Genomic DNA, 18,786 nt, shown 5'->3' with positions numbered 1-18,786 from the left:
TGGATATCCAACGCCAGTTTCCAGGTGTTCGAAAGTAATAAGAAAACGGCATAACATAAAGTGTTGATTTACATCATCCGGAACCTCTAATTTCCCCAAGTTTTTAAGTTTAACCTTATCGTTTCCTCGAAAGTATGATTTTAACTCTATTTCTGAAAGTAGCTATAGCCATACTCACTTCATAGCGAGGTTTACACCAAATCTCAAGGAAACTCCCGCATATGGCAGACATCTCATATACCTCGTTCTTTCATATAATCCTGATCCTTTCGAAACTACACGCCCGAAACTCCCCCGGGGAAGACCCCCAGGCAATGAGTCGCTGTCCGCCCTGGATCGGCTAAGATCAACCCGCCAGTGATACCCTGAACGAGAGCGGCAGCTTAACCCTCGGCGAGGTAGCCGTGCGCATCATCGCTGCTCTCATTGGAGTGGGCCAAAGTTGAAGTGGTAGATGGTTTCAGTCACGCTGGTCATGTTAAGGGGATAGCTTTGAAGATATAAATCAGGATAACCATCCAAGTCAAACCGTGTCCATATAGGTTGTTGATTTTCATATGGTCGGATATTGGGACAAGAACTAGCCTTGATCGCGATATAGAACGAAGGCCTGCATGAAGAGAAGGGCAAGTCATCGTGTGATTTTTTCAAATTGCAGAGGTAAGACTTTTGCAGTTCGAGAATGCAGGCAGATGGATAAATTTTGTGGTTGTATAGAGCAAGACCAAAAGGTCAAGTAATGTCTACATACCTAGAAAGTTGTTACCTTGAGAATTCCGCGTGTCCGTTCTGATATCACAATAATGGGAACAATGAGGGGCTGGAGGACCTTCTCCTCAGCTTAAAAGTGCAGAAAAGCAATTATCGACGGTCATGTTACATTACCAATAGATCAAGCATCTACATGGGGAGGATGGCCAGGTTACAGGATACTCCATATTCATGCATAGAGATGTGATAATATGCACGCAGATTCAAATAAAACCAGCGATTGCATACAATTGGAGGATATTTACTAGTAAATGCAGATTTAATCATACGAAGCCAAAACGAGGCTGCATGTCCTAGAGGATCGACACGATTTGCATCTAGCCGTCCTAGTACATACTTTGCAGTCACACGTGCAAGAATGTCCAGCTACGCCATGTCCAAGAATTGGAGGTCACACACCACGAAAATGTAAGGGGGGCCATTAATCACAATGCATCTACTACAGCTATAAATGATGCATATATGAGAATGCAGTGCAAGCTTTCCCGGTGCTACCCGACGGCATCCTCGGTGTATCAGGGAATTGAGGTTGTTTCAATAACCCTAATTGGCTGTTCCACCTTGAGATCGAGTTATCCTCCGGGTGCAAGACGGATTAACGCTGCCAAGTCAGCTAGCGATTTTACGGTCAGCTCTACAGAAATGTATCACAGTGCATAGCATTGAACTATTAAGCCCCACAGCCACTATCATTCCATGAGCGAGCTGGCATTGTTGATGGAAAAGGAAGTCTATAAATATGGGCTCCTCTCTCAGGAAAAAAATAGACAAATAATCACACTTGCAGGATATACCAGTCCAATACAAGCTGCATATATGCTCCATTTGTATATCCAGTTTATCCAATATGGTTGGGTCAAGAACATCTATACTAGCAATGTTATCACTTGGCATGATGGCCATTGCATCTCCTACCCAATTAGCACGCCGAGGTAAGTTTCACATACAAAAAGCACAAAGCACATGTCCAATCTAACGATGAAAATGTACCAGCAATCTCAACTGAGCTACTGGAAAGATTTACCCTATTCTCCCAATTCGCCACCCTATCGGCCTGTGACCAAAACATCAACCACACGGGCCAACGTCTAACCTGCGACTACGGCACTTGCGGACTAGTAGAAGCCGATAACACAACGGTAATCAACACATTCCATAGCGACCACGGGCCGACCGGCTACATCGCCCTAGACCACACGCGGAAACTGATACTCATAACGTTCCGCGGAACCGTATCTGAAAGCGACGGCAAGACAGATCTTGACCTCGCTCTCACCCCGATTGGTGAGGTGTGCACCGGATGCAAAGCCCATCATGGGTTCTGGGTATACTGGACTGCAATAGCGAGCCAGGCGACGGCCCAGCTTCACGATGCAACCAGTGCATATCCGGGGTATAGATTGACCGTTGTCGGACACAGTCTGGGTGGGGGGATTGCAACGCTGGCAGGGACTGTTCTTCGAAAGCAAGGGTTCAGTCTGGACGTTGTAAGTCAAGTTGAAGATCAAGAAATGAATGTAGATTCCAGCTAACGTCTAAAAACCAGTGGACATTCGGAGCCCCCAAACCAGGCAATATGAAACTGGCTGAGTTCATCACAAACCAGCAACAGCCAAACAGCATCTACCGAGCCACGCATACTACAGACCCCGTACCGAAAGTGCCGATCAATCTGCCGTTCTTGGATTGGAGCCAGCCTTCGCCTGAATACTGGATTACTCAGGAGACTGAGGTGCAGACCACCGCTGATGGGGTGCAGTATGTTGAAGGGATCAATAGCAGGGCGGGGAATGCTGGTTCAGCTCGGGATTTGAGGTGGCCGAATCCTGAACATGGGTGGTATTTTGGGAATATGAGTGTCTGCGCGGCTCCGATAGATGCATCGTCATAAGCCGATCGGGCAATACCGTAGGAGAGGGCCCTGCACTTATTTACTTCGCAGACAGCATGGTCCTGCTGAACTAGGATCGAGGGGAGATTGTACAAAGAACAGGAATGAATATATTGTGTACTGAATACTAAGCCTCCTCAGACGCCATGCACCGAATCAGAGAACCCAAATCATAGTTAGCGCGGTATCATATCATAAACGTACATCACGACATCTTGGGGCGCAGACGCAGACTCGGCCCTGGCACAAACTCCAGTCCGGTGTCGATATCACCACTCTGAGCAAACTTGATGTCCTTCAAGTAGTGATCACGCGGCTTCCACGGACCACGGTCTGCAGCCTTGGGTAAGACGCTCTCAGCGACCGATATATAAGTCGACTTGAGGTTCAAGAGAGGACGGTCCTGGAGCGTGGCAGCATCCTTTTCCTTCAGACGGGGAACGGCAGCGATCAACTTGCGCGACTCCAGCTCCTTGAGCAAGCGACAGACAAACTGCGCTGTAGCATCCGCACCGAGAGTCCATGAGGCATTAGTATACCCAATCACGAAAGCGGCATTGGGCAGATCCTGGAGCATGACTCCATTCCACAGATACTTGTCACCCGCATCAACTTTCTTCCCATCCACAGACAGCGCCGAACCACCTGCGATCTGCAAGCGCAAGCCAGTGGCAGTGATGATAATATCTGCGTCGAGCTGCTCGCCCGAATTCAAGATGATGCTATTCTTTGTCACTTCCCGAATCGTGTCAGTCTTGATATCCGCCTTGCCCTGTCGGAGACTGCGGAACAGATCACCGTCGGGACAAACACACAATCGCTGCTCCCAGGGGTTGTATTGGGGCTTGAAATGTGGGTCGTGGGGGATATGACTGGGCAATTGCTTGCGCACATTCAATTTGAGCAGCCAGCGGGAGAAATTCGGGAAGCGCTGGCAGAAGAGGAAGAAGATGCGATTAGTGTAGATGTAGATCATGCGCTGCAACCTGGTATACAGGGCATTGGGGAGGATGTAGGAGAGCCAGCGGCTGCTTGAGCGGTTTGGGAGGGAGAGAATGTAGGTTGGGCTGCGCTGAAGCATTGTGACACGGGCGGCATGGTCGGCGAGATTGGGGAGGAGAGTGATGGCGGTCGCGCCGGATCCGATGATCACGATCTTCTTGTCCTTGTACTGGAGGTCCTCGGGCCAGAACTGTGGGTGGACAATCTGGCCCTGGAAGGCGTCCAGGCCAGGAATGTCGGGATTCAGGGGATCCTTGTAGTTGTAGTAGCCCGTGCCGAAGATCACGTAGCGGGCGGTGTAGATTTGCTCAGAGTCATTATGCTCGACGGCGAGCGACCAGGTGTTTTCATCGGAGGACCAGTCTGCTGATGACAGGCGATGGTTATAGAGGATGTGTTTGTCGATGCCATATTTGGTTGTTGTGTCGCGCACGTACTCCTTGATGGCAGAACCCTCGGCGATGGGGTTATCACGGGACCAAGGGTTGAATTGGAAGCCAAAGGTGAAAAGATCAGAGTCAGAACGAATCCCAGGATACTTGAAAAGATCCCAAGTACCCCCTAGTTCGGTGCGAGCTTCAAGGATGGTGTAGGTGTAGCCGGGAAGTTGTGTTTGGACGCGATAGGCGGCGTTGATGCCGGAGATACCAGCACCCACGATGATAACATCGAATTGTTTTTCATTCATTTTGTCCATGATGGATGCCAGTGGGAATTCCAGTGAGTAGACAGCACGAGCATTGAAGTTATATGAGAAGTCGACACCTCGGCTTCACGCTGTCAGCAGATCGTAACTACTTGGGGTAAACAGCACGGAACTTAATCTTCACGGGGAGATCGGGGAGAATTCCATGCATGTTCTTTGTATTCATGTATATATATTATGTATATATTTATATAAGAATAAAAATATGGTTATAAAAGTTACACAGATTGAATATAAGATCTATATAGAAATATATACATGGACAGAATACATCTATATATCCCATACATCTATATACAAAATCAGAGCAATGAAGATATTTACCATACCGAACCTCGGCAATATCCCAATTAGGATAACCTTGCGAAAGATCGACAGTTCCTCTATATACTGATGGCCTGGCACACTCATCAATGTTCAACAATGTCTCTCGCCAAAGTGAAGCTCTCCCTAAAGGAGAAACTGGACTTCTTCCCAGCCGTGGGCTCCATCCTGGTCGCTTGCATCTATGCTATTCTAACTGGTTTCTGGCGCACCGAGCGCCAAGCCAAGACTTTGTCTCTTCATTTGGGATATGCGATATTCCGCAAGACGAGCGCGCGGATGACTGCCAGTCAGATGCAATACCTCCTCCCCCCAGACCTCAAGATCTATGAACAATACTCCAAGTCGACAGGCGGAGTGCCCGAGTCTGTTCAATTGGGCGATGGCGCATTGGGCCACTGGGTGGGCGATCGAAATGCCGACAACGTGATCATCTGGTATCACGGTATGTACACAAAGCTAGCACAAAGAAAACCAAGCTGACCACATCATTCAGGGGGTGGGTTCGGACTCCCCGCCAATATGGGCTATTTCAAATTCTATGCCCAGCTGGTGCGCGATCTCAAAGCAGCAGGCAAAAGCGTCGCGGTCTTCAGTCTGACCTACACGCTAGCCCCAATCGCAGTCTACCCGACACAACTGCGACAAGCCGTGGACTGTCTACGATACATTCTCTCGCAACCAAACCGCGACCCGTCCACGGTGTTCCTGGGTGGCGACTCTGCAGGCGGGAACCTGGTTGGTGGAGTCCTCTCTCACCTGGCCCACCCACATGCAGAGATCGATGTTCTGCCGCTGCACAGCAACCTGGGTGGCGCAGTAATGATCGCCCCCTGGACACTTCTCGATACAGAATTCCCGGGTGTCAAGGTCTATGACGGCGGTGATATCATCACCCAGGCAGTTGCGAGACCCTGGGCGACAGCCTATATTGGATCTGGCAAGCGAGACTATTACACTGATCTGTCGACTGCACCCGCAGATTGGTTTACCACTTTCCCAGTGAATTCAGTTTTGATTACGGGAGGCGGGAATGAGATCATGTTGCCTTTGATTCAGGACTTCGCGGGGAAATTTAAAGCGGGCTTTGAGAATGTGGAGTTGTTTGTCGGCCAAGGAGAGTGTCATGTTGCGCCGGTTTATCATTTGGAGATGAGAGTTAACACCAAGACGGAGCAGGGGAAGAAGGTGGAGGCATTTTTGGCCGAGTTGATGTAATTTTGTATATAGCAATGATGTACATACTGATTGAGTACATAATACATTGAGCACATACTGGAATGGATTGAGTACATATCGAAGACATGGCCAGAATGTTTTATACAGTAATATTCAAATATTATGTCCACGGCTATGACTTGAAAACATTATAACTCCATGGACCAGCCTGTGATATTTCTTTAACTTTCAATACCATGTACATTAGCCCCATTCGAAATAGGGATTATAATCATATCGTCCATCTTTTCCCAAAAAAAAAGAAGAAGAATTTACTGGGCCTTCTCCTCCGCTTGCTGCGCAACACGCATCTTAATCAACGCGTTCGACGCGAAAGTGCGCACTCCCTCCTGCATCCAAGCCGGCATAGCACGCACCAAACTAGCCATCGACTGACTAGCAGGCAAGATAACCTGGCCACTGGTCTGAGTCAAGATCTGCTTACAGATAGCCTCCGATACGACCTGGGGGGTCATGATAGGCTGTCTTAAATGCGCCTCGTGATCCGTGAGCATCTTGATCATGGGCGTACGCACCCACAAGGGGTGAATCACACTTGAAACAATCAGCAGAAACTCCACAGGTACCATCCAATAACTCAGCAACTCACCTAGTGCGCACGTTAGGCGCATTATACCAATGCTTCAATTCCTGACGCAGTCCCTCGTGGAAAGCAAGCGCACTAGCCTTGGTGCAACAATAATCCACTATCTCACCGAGCACCACAAAGCTCGCCATACTAGCAACCGTAACAACATGACCATGATTCGCCTTGACCATAGCCGGCAAGAACTCCTTAACCATCAGGAAATGGGAAATGGTGTTCACCTCGAAAGTCTGGCGAATCTTCTCCTCGGGCTCCTCGAGGATGGTCCCCTCATGTCCCACGCCCGCGTTATTAATCAAAACTGTGGGCTCGCCGTGGTTATCACGGATTGTGCGCGCCACATCGGCGATATCAGCCGAGGAAGTGATATTCGCCTTGTAGAAGGTGACGTTGGCGGGGAGTGTGAATGTTGGCTCATTAATATCGAGGATGATTACGCGCACGCCTGTGCGCGCTAGGTCTTCCATGACTTGCTTGCCGATTCCGCTGCAGCCGCCGGTGAGCAAGATGAGCTCGCGGGCTGGAATCCATGGGTGGTTGGAGGTCCAGTTTTGCAGACTGCGTTTTGAAAAGAAGCGGTTTGTAGCGCGGAGCAGGACGAGGCCGGCGATAACGCCCAGAGCCTTTTGGGCTGTTGGATTGCGGAAAAAAAGTTGGGTGGGCTCTGGGAGGTGGGATAGAGCTGTTTCGGCGTATTTGGTGATAAGGTCAAGGGTCGACATTATTGCGGTTTGAGTATGAAGTGAGGTTGAAGTTTGGGGAAGGTACAAACGATCGGATAATATTCAGGATAATAAGGCTATTAAGGATAGTACATTTAGCATCGTATCTAGCCGAGGCTTCACATTCCAACGGTTTCCCACCAAGGAAATTAATGCGAGAGATGAACAGAGATCGACAAGAGATCGACAACATCTTCATTTAGACTTTGAATACTGTTGAGAAATGTCTTTGAAATGTCGTTGACATCTCGCATCTCTTTTTCACATGTCTCTTGGCATCCCCGCATTATTCCAGCCCTAATTACAACTTCGTTCTCCTATTTTCCTTGATGTAGTCTGGGCAGATAGATTCTAGGTTGCACTTTCGATGACATGCATGACTCGGCTGTTTCTCAATGGACTAGTTAAGCCTAATTTCACAAGCATTGCGTATATGCCTAGTGAAAGCTTCCCATTCATATGACAAATCTACACGCTAACATGCAGATCCAAATAATGGTAGTTCATAGAGCCGAGGTCTCGCATTGGTCACCCCAACAGGGAGTGCCGATCTCTGTGGGGCATTTCCGATGCCGAAAATGGGGGTATATGAGCCTCGACTGGATCCGAGGCTTGTATCTCTTTCAACTCGATTCAAAGAAACCAAACATGGCCGGCGACAGTATGCTGGCAGTGGGTGTATTCACCTTTGCCGAGGCATATTTCCTCCAACGCACTGTCTTCACCGACAATACCTTCCAAAGAATCTGTCTCGTCGCACTCGCAGTAAACATCCTCCTAAAAGTCTTCTACGGTGTAATAATATGGCCATTCATACTAAGCCCGGTGCGGCATCTACCGAAAGTCCAGGTAGGAACAAAAGCAAGGATAAAAATATACCAGTACTAAGCGCACACAGGGCTCGCATATAGAACTCATCTTCGACTCACCACGAGGAACAAAACCCCTCCGGTGGATGAAAGCCGTCCCAAATGAAGGCCTCATTCACATGCGCGACACATTCAATCAAAGCTATGTGATCCCAACTAACCACCAGGCCCTGTTAGATGTGATGAGCACAAACACATACGACTTTGAGAAGCCATGGCGCATGCGCAACTTCCTCGCGCGGATCATCGGCTTCGGAATGATTACCTCGGAGGGTGTAGCACACAAGAAGCAGCGCAAAGCGCTCACACCCGCGTTCAATATTAAGAATATCCGCTCGATGTATTCGCTCATGTGGAGCAAGACGGGACAGTTACTGGATGAACTAGAGAAAGAAATCACGGTGCATCCGATGGATGGAACAAGTCCAGAGGACCGAGAGGGCAAGGTTGAAATGGCCGAGTGGGCGAGGTACATATCGAACATCGCATTCAAACATCGCATTATATACTAACAAGTATGCAGTCGTCTCACACTCGACATAATCGGGCCTATAGCAATGGGGCGTGACTTTGGCTCGTTACATAACAAACGAAACAAAGTGGCCGACAGCTTCGCAAAGATCCTCGAGCCAACCAAGGAGAAGATGGCGTTCCTGGTAATGAACTTTGCACTACCGCAGTGGATGGCGAGACGTGTGCCGTGGCGGATGAACGACGTACTGACTGCCGAGACGGCATACCTGCGCAGTACATGCGATGAGATTGTACGTGAGAAGCGAGCTAGTCTTGCTGGATCAAAGGTTTCTGCTCAAGATCTCGAGGCTGATATTCTGGGGACGATGATGCTTGGTGGGGATTTCTCGGATACGGAGTTGGTGGATCAAATGTTGACATTTTTGGCTGCCGGGGTGAGTAATCCAATGCAACTGCATTACTAGATGAGCGAATAGCTGACCCTTACAGCACGAAACCACGGCCAGTGCCTTGACCTGGGCCTGCTACCTCCTCCATCTCCATCCAGAATACCAGACTCGCCTCCGCGATGAAATCCGCTCCAAGGTCCCATCAGGCAACAGCCCGATAGCCTACCAAGACCTCGAATCCCTTCCTCTGCTAAACGGCGTCTGCCAAGAAGTCCTCCGCCTGTACCCGACAGTCCCAACAACAATCCGCGAAGCAGTCCGCAACACCGTTGTAGCGGGAAAGTACATCCCAAAGGGGACACGGGTGATTTTGTGCCCGTGGGCGATAAACCGGAGCCCACTCTTCTGGGGCGAAAACGGGGAAGAGTTTGTGCCCGAGCGATGGATCGACACGGACAAGAACGGACACTGTATCCCGAACAATAATGGCGGGGCATCGACGAATTTTGCACAGATTACGTTCCTACATGGACAGAGATCTTGTATTGGAAAGGACTTTGCGCGTGCAGAGTTGCGGTGTGCGGTTGCCGGTGTTGTTGGACGGTTTTCGTTTGAAATGCAGGATCCCAAGCAAGCGATTCATGTTGCCGGGGCTGTTACTATTAAGCCGGTTGAAGGGATGCATTTGAGGATGCGGAGGGTTGATGGGTGGTAGTGATATTGAGTTGATGATTTACGATTTGTTATATGTAAATTGGTAGGAATTCAGACACGGGTAAAGCAGGGGGCGCTGGATGATAGCAGTCCACGGCTATTATCTCTAGTATTCTATGGCGGTCTACATATCCAGGCCAGTTCAGGGTATGCAGCTCATTTGACACTCCACTTGATGGTAGGATGCATAATGCATATCTCCGCATCTTCTTAACGGTTCCTAGCTATTTGTTTATCCCCGACCTAGCCCCGAGCAGAAAATTGACAGCCATTACCAAGATGTTCACCGGTATAGGGGGGCTTCTGTGCCGAAAACAATAGAAAAACTAGGATTCGGCATAGAGTGTACTCGATTTAAGCAGAATTGTGACAATATAGTATTACACAGTACCACCAATATAGAGTATTCCATATTCAAATACTATTGAGTAGATTGAAACGTGGGCAGTGCCACTTTCTACTGTGTGAGCATCTACATCCTCTTGTTTAGTTGATAAAAAGAGCAATTATATGTCCTCCGCAATCAACGCCAGGAAGCTCCTCGCCATTGCACCAAGATAGTCGGAATAACACTGACACCAACCATGAGCGCAACGGCAATACCGGCACCACCAGCCCAGCCAACAACCTCGAACATCTCTGGGAACCAGAAAGGGCCAATGAAGCCCCAAGTTTGCCGAACAAAGGTAATGAAAACACCCACACTGGCAGCATCCTCGCGGTAACAATCAACCGCATAAGTAATATCAACCGTAGTAACGATTTGATTACCACCAGCGGCAATAGCAGCGCCCATGATGGGAGCGATATTCCATACACCGCCCGAATCCCGGATCTCGATAGCAAAAACCACAATACCACAAATCGTCAAAGCATGGCCAATATAACTCAACCAAAGACGGTGTTCCGGCGGGGATGGTTCTCCGGTCCGCCTTTGGCGCATAAGCATCCAGCGATCGGAAATAAACCCGCCAATCTGTTCACCAATGACAGACCCGATGATAATAGCGAGAAATTGCAAACCGACCTGCTGGGTGTTCAGGCCAAATTTGGAAGGGTAGACCTGGGAGATCTCGATTGTGAGTGCGATACTGCCCCAGAGGAAGACCATTGCGTAGGCGGCGGCTGGGATGATCACACATGGCTTCATCACATAGCTCAGGGGCTGGACGAAGTCCCAGAGTCTCAGCGGTGCAGGGTCGATGCGGCTGAATTTGAATAAGCTCTGTTTGGCGGCAGTGACATTATTGGCAGGGACATTGTCGCGAACGTAGAGGGATTCCGATCCGAATAAGAAGTAGGTGGCGAATTGGATTGCGTTGACCTGTTTGAAGTGAATGGTTAGACGGGCCGATCTCCCGGGGACGGGGGTTGAATACTCACAATTGCAAGGATATAGTAAATCCAGCGATAACCCACACGCAAAGCAACGAAACCAAAGATAAACGGAGCAGCAGGGACACCCAGAGTAACCATTAGCGTCCACGCACCCATGCAGCGAGCACGATCTTTCCGGAAGAAAGTCTCCGCGACAACGGCACTGCCAATAGCAGCTGCAGGGCTGATAAAGAAGGCACAAATTGCGCGGGAGAGAGCCATGGTTGCATAGGAAGGACTCTTCGCACAGCCAATATTTCCAATCAAGCTACAGATCAACGAGATCAGAAAAATGGGGCGGCGACCATAGCGATTACACAGCGGACGCCAGAAAAGAGGCGCACCACCTAGCACGGCAATGAAGAGGGAGACGAGGTAGCTAGTTCGCTGCATACTGATGTCGAGATCTTCGGAGATATTTTCGAACGCAGATTGGATTGACGAGGCAGTGAATGTACCCATCATGGCGTGGAAGGCCACTAGGGTTAAATTCAAGTTTTTCTATCGAACCATCACATTAGAAACATGGACCAAGTGTAAATTGATGATAGGGGCTGAATGGTCTCTCACCCTCCATCTCGGCCAATTGTATGGATCGGCATCGGTCATATCAGGGATAGGATCCAAATCCAGCGTTCCGTGCTTTGCAAGAAGATAATTGCGATGTTCCTCGGATAGATGAGCGACTCGATCTTCTACGTAGAAATCGCATTTCTTTGCAGACTCCATCACTTGGCTAGCATTTGCACCTTCAATGTGCTGATGTTGACTATCCATCTTCTCCATGTTGAATATGAAAGCTAGGATCTGTGGGAAGATAATAGCACAGACGAAAAGAAGAAGAAAGAAGAAAAAGTCGAAAAACTATAAGTCGTTCTTATAGCAGAGACCCCGTAAAATCTGGGATCCCGTCCTTTCCCCGTACTCCGCCCTTCCGGGGATCTGGGGTGTGGGGGGAACGGGGTGTGGATTCATCTTCCCCAGATTGGAGGCATTTTGCAAGTGTTACAAGCATTGGAAGCAGGACACTAGGATTCTGAATCCGGGGCCATTCCTAACAAGTCATGATACATTTGACCAAAGACAGGGGGCGGATATGTTCTCAGCCGGCATGCCACTCAGATTGTGGGAGTGTGGGGAGAGAGAATAAGCCAGTATTGAGGGTGACCCTGTTCCATGATGAAATGTCATCGAGGATGACGGCTTGGTTTTGAATCTTCTCCGTTGTTGTTTTTAGGGGATGTCGGGCCGGTCGGATATCAACATCTATTTTCTCTCGGGGAAGAGTTGACGATGCTTGTTTTCATTTTCATTGGCTGGGAGGCCAAGATGGAGGGGAGCCTTGACAATCCACATTCGCTTGGTGCTTGGCTGCGATGGGGGGCCGAAAGTGCCGGGTCAAATCTCCGTATTCCCATTGTGCAGGATTGCGAGACTAGCAGAATAAGCAGAATAAGCAGAATAAGCAGAATAAGCGACCGGTTCAAATCAATTCGCTGTGAAGAACACTGGCAAGTCCTGTGGAGAGATGGTTGCTATCCGGTGGGAGGTTCGGAGATGACTACTCACTCCGTGTCCTCGGGCATACATGTCTCGGACTACATTTCCTAATCAAACATGGGATTTTTCTTCCATTACTTTTGGTTTATCACTATTTGACTATTTCCAAAACTATTCTCTCACACTATCAGTTAAGCCGAGCTCGACTGGCATTCCACGCCAATATCTCCAGAAATTCCATCGCAGGTAATGACGGGAGGACCGCCCGCCGGGCTGGTGATATCAATCTCAGAGAGTTGAATACCCGAGCACACAGCATTGGGCGAGCAGGTCAAGTCCCCGATCACCTTACCATTCTTGCCCGACGAAGTGCCATAGATGTTCTCAAAGTTAACGTTGGTGAAGTTGACTGATGACGGGTACTTGGCACACGTGGCATCGTCAACGTTGAAGTAGCACTGATCCAATACAATAGGGGCGTCGGTGTTTTCGATGTGAACATCCTTGTAGGTAATGTTATTGATGCGACCGAAGCCGACGTTCTCTCCAGCCCAGGCCTTAAGACGGACGCCATTCTATAATGCCGGTTAGGATCAATCGCTCAAAGATGGGGGTATCGGGAGTTATCTTACCTCACCGTTCAACAGAGTCACGTTCTCAATCCAGGCATTCTCAATGATGTCCTCGACTCCCGAGTACTGTCCAATACTTCCCATGCTGACACCATGGGTGTTGTTGCACCACAGGTTCTGCACGAAAATGTTGGTGGTGTTGGGCTTGGGAGAGAAGCAGTCATCGCCGATATCGACACGGGTGTTAGTCACACTGAGACCGTCCACGTTCAAGGAGTCAAATCCGTCGGTGTTCTTGGGCAAAGCCTATCAAGGGGATTAGATTTGATCGGTTATGGTATCAGATACACGACTTACAGATGCGTTGGTGGAATAAGCGTTGATGAAAACATCGTCGAAAGAGACATCCTTGGTACGGACAAAGAAGTTGGTCCAGCAGGGGGAGTTGAGTTGAGTGATACCCTCAACAGACACACGGGTGGCGTTGTCAGTCATAAATAGAATGGGACGGTAGAAAACATTGGATGGGTCCTGAATCCTCCATTAGCAATCACTCCCAACTCTTTTGGAATCATGCTCACCAGAATTTCCCGGCCAGCAAAGGCATTGTACCACTCCTGGCCATTACCATTGAGAGTACCCTTTCCGAAGATCTTGATGTCCTGACCACCCCAGACCCAGAAAGTGATAGATTTCTGGAAAGAGTAGTAGAAGTGGTTTGCTTGCCAGTAGTCGATATCATCGGTGAACTGTTTCTTGTTAGAGCAGTTCAATCTCATAGTATCGGGGGCTATTTACCTTGATTTCACCCTCAAGCTGCACTTCGATATTATCCAAGAAGCTGAGATCAAGCTTCTTGCCAATGACGTACTTCTTTCCCTTTTTCAAGAGAAGTCTACCACCGTGATTGGCAGCCTTGATACCCCAAAGGAAATCTTCCGAAACATCATCGGTGTCGCTCCTGGATGACCGGATAGTCACAGTCCGACGGTCGTGGTGCTTGTGATGGCCATGAGCACCGATCTTCTTCAATGCCGACTTATCGCTGGCTGGGATGATCTGGGCGCCTTGGATAATATGCTCTGTGGCAAGAGCACTAACTGTGCTAAGCAGGAGTGCACCGACAGCGAGGAACTTCATTATAGCGAGGTGAGATCAATTGATACTTGATGGAAGAGAGCAGGCATTCCTGTTCATTTATAAGAATACCCCGGAATGTCAGCTCTAAGAAATGGAGACTCGTCCCTTTCCCCAGATTACCAATGTCTGGGGAGCGGCACGGGAGGAAAGAGATTTCTCCGCCTGTTAAAACAAATTCCATTACATTACAGACTGGGGTAGCCGGCACGGCCTGTAGAATGTAGAGTTAGCCGGTGTGTATAGACAAGGTGAATGGATTCATTTCTCCGCATTTCGCCAAGGACTTTGCGGGGGACTTTTGTTGGGAGATCCTTGAGCGAGAGGCGTAATATTGTCCAAACGGTCTTAATCGAAATTGTGTAATTCATTGTTATGACGGGGATTCATTCCCCCGTGTGGTTAATCTATGCCCTTGAAGCGTTGAGGTTCTTCCACCAATCAGGAAATCTCATGCAACAATCCCATGATGATTGTGTGTTTTTCTTTTCCAGACGTCCGAGACCTCATTTATTCTGTGTTTTGATATTAGAATATTGTGTTTATGAGAATTGGAGACTCCCAGTGTACTTCCTGCCTAGTCACTGAACTCAGGATGATGATTTGAGACAAGGCGGTTCCATTTGACAAGCATCTCACACAGGGAGGGGAGTCGAGCAAAGATCACTGCCTGGCCTTAGTAGGCAGTATTCCCTTGCTCCTTCGCCAGAGCAGAACCATTCCAAAGCCCAATCATGAGTGACCTCCAATTTTTTCCAAAAGCCATACGCGCTTAGGTGGGTTAGAAGGAACAACCTCCATTGCCTTGGTATTCCATGTATGCACACTTTGAGCGTCGTAAATCTTCTTTTGGCAAAAGGAAAAAAAGAAACAAAGATTGTGCGGTGATAACTTCTCTTTGACAGCTACTATGATCTCGGGGGGTTAGGATCTGTCAGTCGCTAATATGCTTGGCCCAGCTAGAGTCGTTGAGGATATAGTGAGGCCGATTCAAGAGAACGTCGATATGGCTCAGGCCATCTTCCTTCTAGGTAAAGCTCAGAACCAGTAATAGTAGTAGTTTCTCATGATGAGTAGGGCTAAGAGCCCAAGGTTTAACACTCACCACATGTTTTGATGAGTGTGACCAGCCAGTTCTTTGAACTAAAAGAGTGCATTCAACTAATAAGTTTTCGAATAGTATATACAAGAGTAGAAACGACACTAGGTTAACATCATAGTCGTATGGGCGGTTTTTAGCACATCTCGAAATGGTTGAGATTGAGCGCAACGCGCTTAGGGACTCGGGCGGACAATTATGGCATGGTTTATATAATATACCAGCTTTCGTAGCCTATGGATAAAGATTTATCTTACTTCCTCGATAGAAAAATACCTTTCAGAACACTTCTAGGCTATCGGGAATGAAAAATGATGAAGGAAAGAGGCGAGAAGGGAAGGTTGGATTTCAACAGATATCTACATGGAGCTATCTATAAGAGTGGTACTGCTTGATGTGCAAGGCTACAGTTACTATCAAACATGCTAGTTATCCATTGCAGTACATTTTGTAATATGTGGCTTCTATACATCTAAATAGTTTCCCACCTTCCCTATTTTATAGGAACCCTGGAATTTGAATGAGGATATCAAAGGACGTTGATTTTCACTTGATATAAAAATCCCATTATCGGCCATTTAGACTACATTTCTGGCAGGTATAGTCTGCTCCAGTTCGTGCGCAGAACCTTTCGTCAATACCCTTTCCAATGAGCTCCTATAGCTAGTTTCCCCACTGCGACGTAACACCGTCGTGGCTGTTCCCTCGCGGTGTGGATCACAATCAGAATGGGGGCGCCGGTTCGAGGCACGGGAAAACCGGTTGTTTAGTATAACAGAGTGGCCGCGGCGATCCACCACGCTGTTGTTAGGAACAGGCTCACTTTCGGACAGAAGAATGATTTCTACCGGATGGTCTCGGATAGTAGGGACCTTGAACCACTTATAGAGACCGTTCAGGACTGGTATAGACAGACTGTGGATGACGATGGAAAAGAAAACAAGCCAATATACCACTAAAATCCATGGTCAGCATATATTATTATCATTTAATAGAAGAATATCGTACCCGGAATCATAGCTGCAGTCAAGTTGTTGATCTCTGTATCGCTCTCTCCAGGATCTGGTAACAATCGTCTCGCATATTCTACATACGAGATAGCGCCAACTCCTAAACCCGGTAAGCACGGCACTTTAACACATTATCTGGATGACGTACCAATTGGGGCAAAGTACCCCATGAACAAGGCCTCTTTCCAATTTTCACAAACCTTGGGCATGAATCGATATCCCATCATGATCGCCGGGATCCGACGGAATATCAGAATCAAAAATCCGAGCCCGACTAGTCGAGCGATAGTGATTCCGTTCTGACTAGGCATGCTAAGTTGATTCCAAGGCATGATAGCACCGAGAAACAAGAAGGTTCCAATATTCAAGATGTTTTCGATCGTGGAATTGAAGGAGTCATGTCTCTCTTCGACTTCGAAGTGGTAAGACCCATCCCAGTTCAATGCACAGCCGGCAACAAAACAGGCGAGAGTTTCATCGGAGCCAAAGCAACCGCAGGTACCGACGATAAACAACTGCAAGTCATCTTAGCATATACTCTACTGTTTCTCAAGAACGACTTACACCCATCGCGACAGGATATGAGAAGAAACTCTCCTTGTCAATCCAACGCCTACATATATCATTAGCCGATGTGCTAAACCGATAGAATATATGTATACCTTTTTGAGGCCAAGTTCAAGGCTTTCCGGCTTAGGAACCCGACCAGCACACCATACCCAGCACCCATGACCAGCATGTACAGCACTCCTTCAACAGCCCAATGTGCCAAAGCTCGACCGACATCTCCACCCAATCGACCGATATCCGGCTCGCCAATCCAATCTCGACTCTGTTTCCCAAGACCAGCTTTTACTGTCTCCGTGCCCGGGGTATCGGCATAACGAAGAATGGCAATAGAGAGGAGCAAGAACGGAAATCCGAATCCGTCATTCCCACCTGCCTCGGCTGAAATAAATTCCCGAAGATGTCGTCGGACATATTGATCAGCGAAAGGGCCCTTGGCGATAGCTTGTGAGAGAACCGGGTCGATGCATATGACACAAGATCCGATGATGAGAGAAGTCAACTACATGAAGGTTAGTGGGGTTGTGTATCAAATCCCAGAAGAGATAAACGCACAAACGACAGATTAGGGATCATTAATTTGATACACGCCGACGTCGTCAGCCACTGGATCGTCATCAGCGGCAGTAGGCAAATGGTGAGTTCGACCAGATGAAGCCGAAGATATCGTTTTGGTAGCTCATAGCCGACTTTGACCATCGCAATACCAATAACCAATCGAGTTAGCCCCTGGTCAATTAGTATGATGTTTTCCTTTGCGGTGAAAAGTCTAACCTACATAGGCGATATCACCACTGTCGCTGTCATTGTCTTCCCACTGGCTAACATTAATCAACTTCGCACCAAAGGGCCCTATGACTGCCCCGACTATGAAAGAGGGTACTGAATATTATCAGCGACCGATGTTCCATGAGATTGAAGGACGACATACAAGCTTCACCGAGATACCATCTCTGCTTGATTTTCACAGCGATAAACCCGAAAACCAAAACGTATATTCCTAAAACTATTAATCAGAGGAAATATTAGACATGGGAAAGCAGGTCTTACCCGATAAGGAAAGGACAACATTGACTATACTAAGGTCCAGAATTGGGTGCAGCATCCTATTCTTGCAAGCGAAGAACTGATGCTATTATGAACAAAACACAAAATGGTGATACAGGTCTATCCAAATCGCTCAAATGTACGACAATTTCATTGAAGAATGCTCCCTTCGTGTCGAAGTCTACTATTCGATGTCTGTTATCTTGTTGACCTCATCCGCGACTTGCATAAATTCAGCAAGGGATATGCTCTGGTTACGTGTCATATATCAAGGACAATTACTTTTGCTCAGGAACCTCAAACTGTGAAATAAATATTAGTTTCAATTTTAGAAAGGTTACAAAAAATAAGGGATACTAGTAGGATATGCGACTTCTACGGAGTATATATCCAATGACAGCAGTACGGAGTACGATGAATATAAATAGACCGAGCCCTATGGCCTCGCCACAATTCAATATCTGCCTAATGAAGCATTCAATATGTGCTGCGCCACCAATCTCGGCCTTCGGACCGGATGCACCCGAGAAGGGAGGGGAATATCTCCGATTCAGGGGCCGAAGGGAAACCTGCTCGCCTTTATCAATGTGGCAAAGCAGAGTAAATTGCATGGTATTCGCATTCTCTATACGAAGCACGGGGTACTCCGTATAACGCATTGACCCTACAACCCAGGGCCAGAATGTTCCAATTTAAAACAAGGAATAGCAAGGGGGCATCCCCAATTCCACCAGTTTGTAAGGAGTTCAAAACTGTTGTAATAGGACTATACTAATGTTTTCTAGAAGGT

The 18,786-nt window shown here is 47.9% G+C and overlaps 8 protein-coding genes across 8 annotated transcripts; 3 read left to right on the top strand and 5 right to left on the bottom strand.

Moving 5' to 3' along the window:
- Nucleotides 1–1,618: 1,618 nt before the first annotated feature.
- N7447_004603 (lipase family protein) lies at nt 1,619–2,662 on the top strand (the record flags this gene model as incomplete). The annotated part of the gene is made up of 3 exons (XM_057228878.1): nt 1,619–1,703; nt 1,765–2,258; nt 2,318–2,662. 3 exons carry the CDS (start codon nt 1,619–1,621, stop codon nt 2,660–2,662), a joined length of 924 nt encoding a protein of 307 aa, XP_057088219.1.
- A 205-nt stretch (nt 2,663–2,867) lies between these two features.
- N7447_004602 (flavin-containing monooxygenase) lies at nt 2,868–4,361 on the bottom strand (the record flags this gene model as incomplete). The annotated part of the gene is made up of 1 exon (XM_057228877.1): nt 2,868–4,361. One exon carries the CDS (start codon nt 4,359–4,361, stop codon nt 2,868–2,870), a length of 1,494 nt encoding a protein of 497 aa, XP_057088218.1.
- A 432-nt stretch (nt 4,362–4,793) lies between these two features.
- Nucleotides 4,794–5,912, top strand: N7447_004601 (lipase/thioesterase family protein; the record flags this gene model as incomplete). The annotated part of the gene is made up of 2 exons (XM_057228876.1): nt 4,794–5,139; nt 5,191–5,912. The coding sequence occupies 2 exons, from the start codon at nt 4,794–4,796 to the stop codon at nt 5,910–5,912; spliced, it is 1,068 nt and encodes a 355-aa protein (XP_057088217.1).
- Nucleotides 5,913–6,184: 272 nt separating this feature from the next.
- On the bottom strand, nt 6,185–7,241 carry N7447_004600 (uncharacterized protein; the record flags this gene model as incomplete). Its single annotated transcript, XM_057228875.1, has 2 exons — nt 6,185–6,467; nt 6,523–7,241. The coding sequence occupies 2 exons, from the start codon at nt 7,239–7,241 to the stop codon at nt 6,185–6,187; spliced, it is 1,002 nt and encodes a 333-aa protein (XP_057088216.1).
- A 648-nt stretch (nt 7,242–7,889) lies between these two features.
- N7447_004599 (cytochrome P450) lies at nt 7,890–9,688 on the top strand (the record flags this gene model as incomplete). The annotated part of the gene is made up of 4 exons (XM_057228874.1): nt 7,890–8,090; nt 8,140–8,579; nt 8,634–9,018; nt 9,074–9,688. The coding sequence occupies 4 exons, from the start codon at nt 7,890–7,892 to the stop codon at nt 9,686–9,688; spliced, it is 1,641 nt and encodes a 546-aa protein (XP_057088215.1).
- Nucleotides 9,689–10,210: 522 nt separating this feature from the next.
- N7447_004598 (Major facilitator superfamily domain general substrate transporter) lies at nt 10,211–11,850 on the bottom strand (the record flags this gene model as incomplete). Its single annotated transcript, XM_057228873.1, has 3 exons — nt 10,211–11,011; nt 11,071–11,565; nt 11,635–11,850. 3 exons carry the CDS (start codon nt 11,848–11,850, stop codon nt 10,211–10,213), a joined length of 1,512 nt encoding a protein of 503 aa, XP_057088214.1.
- Nucleotides 11,851–12,755: 905 nt separating this feature from the next.
- pgxB (uncharacterized protein) lies at nt 12,756–14,276 on the bottom strand (the record flags this gene model as incomplete). The annotated part of the gene is made up of 5 exons (XM_057228872.1): nt 12,756–13,139; nt 13,197–13,442; nt 13,494–13,667; nt 13,718–13,885; nt 13,935–14,276. 5 exons carry the CDS (start codon nt 14,274–14,276, stop codon nt 12,756–12,758), a joined length of 1,314 nt encoding a protein of 437 aa, XP_057088213.1.
- Nucleotides 14,277–15,950: 1,674 nt separating this feature from the next.
- On the bottom strand, nt 15,951–18,054 carry N7447_004596 (putative plasma membrane antiporter; the record flags this gene model as incomplete). Its single annotated transcript, XM_057228871.1, has 8 exons — nt 15,951–16,327; nt 16,381–16,482; nt 16,531–16,897; nt 16,947–16,995; nt 17,045–17,451; nt 17,505–17,678; nt 17,728–17,816; nt 18,000–18,054. 8 exons carry the CDS (start codon nt 18,052–18,054, stop codon nt 15,951–15,953), a joined length of 1,620 nt encoding a protein of 539 aa, XP_057088212.1.
- Nucleotides 18,055–18,786: the final 732 nt, after the last annotated feature.

The sequence above is a fragment of the Penicillium robsamsonii genome (genome assembly GCF_028829455.1).
Source record: "Penicillium robsamsonii strain IBT 29466 chromosome Unknown utg000002l_segment0_segment0, whole genome shotgun sequence".
NCBI classification, from domain to species: domain Eukaryota; kingdom Fungi; phylum Ascomycota; class Eurotiomycetes; order Eurotiales; family Aspergillaceae; genus Penicillium; species Penicillium robsamsonii.
The sequence above is the reverse complement of the archived record's forward strand: the minus strand, read 5'-3'. Positions and strand labels throughout refer to the sequence as shown.